Source organism: Salvia splendens, chromosome 19, assembly GCF_004379255.2.
Source record: "Salvia splendens isolate huo1 chromosome 19, SspV2, whole genome shotgun sequence".
Classification (NCBI taxonomy): Eukaryota; Viridiplantae; Streptophyta; class Magnoliopsida; order Lamiales; family Lamiaceae; genus Salvia; species Salvia splendens.
The window spans coordinates 25,319,058-25,322,248 of record NC_056050.1 but is presented as its reverse complement, the minus strand read 5'-3'; the positions used below and the strand labels follow the sequence as shown (position 1 = coordinate 25,322,248).

Here is a 3,191-nt window from a genome sequence, read left to right as displayed (position 1 = left end):
TCTCAGTAATAGTACTACTATATTTTATCTGGATTATACCCATCAATATTGATCAATTAATTTGTTTTTAAAAATCAGAATTTGTCAAACGTGTTATAAAGTTCGTCAACATAAAAGGAAATATATATAAAGATGTATTCATATATATTAAAATGATTTAGTTGCAAAGTAGCAATAAAACACTATAAAATATTAAATTGTTCTAGTTGCAAAGTATAGAAAGTGAACAAGTCCAAAAGAAACAACTAATTAATTTAATAAAAGGATTTGTCATTTTAATTAAGATTAGTATTACAGTATTTTAACGAGAATATTAGTACTCCCTCCGTTCCACAAGAATATCTTTTCTTTTTAGTCCGTTCAACAAGAATATGCACTTTCTAATTTTGAAAAATCTTTTCACTCTAATGAGGTGAACTCATTTTACACTAACATTACTTTAATTACTTTTCCTCACAACCTCTTTCTTACTTAATCAATTTTATATTAAAACTCGGGCTGACCCAAAGTGCATATTTTTTAAGGTCGGAGGTGTAGTATTAATTTGTCGCGGACTATGCCCTAACTTTGACTTTCTAACTCCCAAATTCCCAAACATCAAAATTCTGATTAAATTGAACTGAACTAACAAAGATTTCTACAAATTTCTGCAACAAATCTGCAGTAATGGCATTTCATTTCCGAAGTTTGAAGAGGTAATTTCATATACTCCTGTATCTGTACGATCATCAATCCCGTTTTATTGCTTTTTGTGTGAAAAGATGGATTGGATAAATTGCTTGGATAATTTAGGCTTTAACCAAGGTTTAAGCAATCCAACTATGGGAGTTTTATAGCAATTGAAAAAAATGGGTTGGGCTAAATATTTGGTTAACCCGTTTCGGTCGTTTGGGCTCGTTTGTGGACTGAGGATTAAGAAGTTGCATTTACCTTTTTATCCTCAAAATTGTGTGAACTGTCTTCTTCATTTCCCAAATGAAGAAAATCGAATTTAGCCCTAAATGAATCCCGCCACTCCAATTAATCTTCCCGCCTCAGACGTAACTCCATTATATAAGGAGTGGTCTTCACCCTAAATCAGACGACCGCCATCCACACACCTAGTCATTTGGAAGATTATACCGAATGCTTACAAGCTGGTTCGTATGCAGCAATTAAATCGCCTCCTTACTCTCCAAGTTTGGATGTGGAAATTGCAGATTGGAGGGGCACGGTAGCCATTTTGCTCCTTAATCCAGATGGAGGCGGTGACTAGGGTTTATAATCCATAAGAAAGTGACGGACTATTTTTAGCCTTTTTTCCAACCCCAACAGGGAACAAAGCCGGGTCGAAAAGATTAAACCCGGATCATTAGGAAAACAGCACAAATGTATCAAACGCTGGATTGTGGTGGGCCCCTCATACCTTAACCTGGGTTTAGGCAGCAATAAAACGGGTCCTTTTTGATGAAATTTCTTCGCATTAGCATTCCATTGAGCTGATGTCCCAATATAATTGCAAAAAAAACACTTATTTTGGTTGATTTAGACTCATACCAACATCTATGCCGTTCTTGATCACTAAATTATGTTGATTTACTGTAAAACTAATTGTTTCATTTAAGCAGTCAAGGTGCTTGCGAAAAGTCCTAAGTTTGCTAAGGAAGGAAAGCACCTGCAATTTGCAGCCGACATGAACAAAACTTTTCCTTTTTACAAGGTGAATGCTAGTTATCATGTTGAGATAGCATTTTTAAGTGCAAAGTTTATGCCAATAAGCTTAATCAGTGAGTGAATCAATGTTTTTAGAGAGTTATTAAATTTGTGATTTTTTGTTATCAATATTGTGGATTTTATTTAGATGATCAATGTGGTTTATTGTGAGCTATAACAGGTTGAATAAGTGCAGAAGAAGCCGATGCGGATGAGATCATTGAGATGGCAAGTAAAGCCACTCTTGAAGAGCAACAGAGGCAAATTCAAGAAAATATTCACGAACAAATGAGTACTTTCTGCACGTATATGAATGACAGTCTTCGTCCTGATCCAAAGATAGCGAACGCTACTAACTCGTCATCAGAAGCAAAAACTGCCCCTCGGCGTAGTGGCCTAGGTGTTGCTGTTGGCAGGACCACACCGGTGGATCATAATCCCGGTGAGTGAAATTCTTAACGAGCATCAAGTATTTGCCTTTGAATTTCTGTAGCGTTGGTGTCATTCATATCCATTTGCATTTTAGTGTTTTGATCTCGAAGGATTTTGTCATGTAAACCTCCCAAATTTGATGATTGCGGTACTCAGGCATGGCTGTGCCAGAAACGAAGATGATCAAGCATTGCGAGGTTTCAAGCCATCTCAAATTCAACACAAGGATGCTGGCCACGGCTTGTTTCTGGATGGCGAAGCCATAATAGATATTTACCCTGGCAACACATACTCACCGGCATATTACCAATACATTCCCGGATACCACAGAGTTGATCTAGAGAACCCTTATTTGATATGGAACAGTGATAAATGCACAGCCCCGGGTGCCGGTGGTGAAGCTCGCGAAATATGGGATGGATCAAGTTCTGATCGGATGTGGAAGCTGCTTAGTAAACCATTAGATGGCTCAAAAGTTGGGGGTGGTAATCAAAGGAGTGGTTCTTGAAAGGAGACATCCGCTCGCTCTCTTCATTTCGACAACCATCCATCGAAGGATTTTCTCCCTAATGTAATGGTGTGCCCCTATGACTTCCCTCTAACTCTGCAGAATATGAGAAGCTACATACTAGAAGAGGAGCTAAGCTTGGCTAGTTGATTTTGATCTCTGATCTGATGTAGTAATTAACCGAATTACCATTGAAACTACTCTATGCAAAGATCAAGATAAATTATAGTGGTGGAAATTACCAAAAAGTTGGGGGTTGTAAAGAATAAATTTTGTAATGTCTGGATTTCCTTATGCTTTCATTTGCATTCTTTGTTTAAAATATGAAAGTTTAAAGATGTAAATCACATATACCTATCTACTCCATATGCTATTGACATTCTCACTCAATCTCAGTTCAAAAGAGTTGGGCTGGTTTTTGGGCCGCAATTCCACTAACTCGATCCGGCCCAAAATATACTTACTTACATGGACTAATAGCCTCACATCAATATTGGATCATGGAGTATCAATTTTTGACAACTTACTTTGAGTGATAATAATATATTAATAAAAATAT

The 3,191-nt window shown here is 36.9% G+C and overlaps 1 protein-coding gene across 1 annotated transcript; it reads left to right on the top strand.

Moving 5' to 3' along the window:
* Window positions 1–761: 761 nt before the first annotated feature.
* LOC121779224 lies at window positions 762–2,880 on the top strand. Its single transcript, XM_042176544.1, has 5 exons — window positions 762–804; window positions 1,608–1,766; window positions 1,880–2,134; window positions 2,235–2,614; window positions 2,648–2,880. The coding sequence occupies exons 1-5, from the start codon at window positions 762–764 to the stop codon at window positions 2,780–2,782; spliced, it is 972 nt and encodes a 323-aa protein (XP_042032478.1). The 3' UTR covers window positions 2,783–2,880.
* The last annotated feature ends 311 nt before the right edge of the window (window positions 2,881–3,191 follow it).

Bases quoted from the DNA above. Each gene is read 5' to 3' on its own strand.
- LOC121779224 (XM_042176544.1), top strand. From the start codon at position 762: ATGGATTGGATAAATTGCTTGGATAATTTAGGCTTTAACCAAG. The intron at 1,767-1,879 runs GTGAGTGAATCA...TAACAGGTTGAA, and splicing joins TATGCCAATAAGCTTAATCA to TAAGTGCAGAAGAAGCCGAT. The intron at 2,135-2,234 runs GTGAGTGAAATT...TTGATCTCGAAG, and splicing joins ACCGGTGGATCATAATCCCG to GATTTTGTCATGTAAACCTC.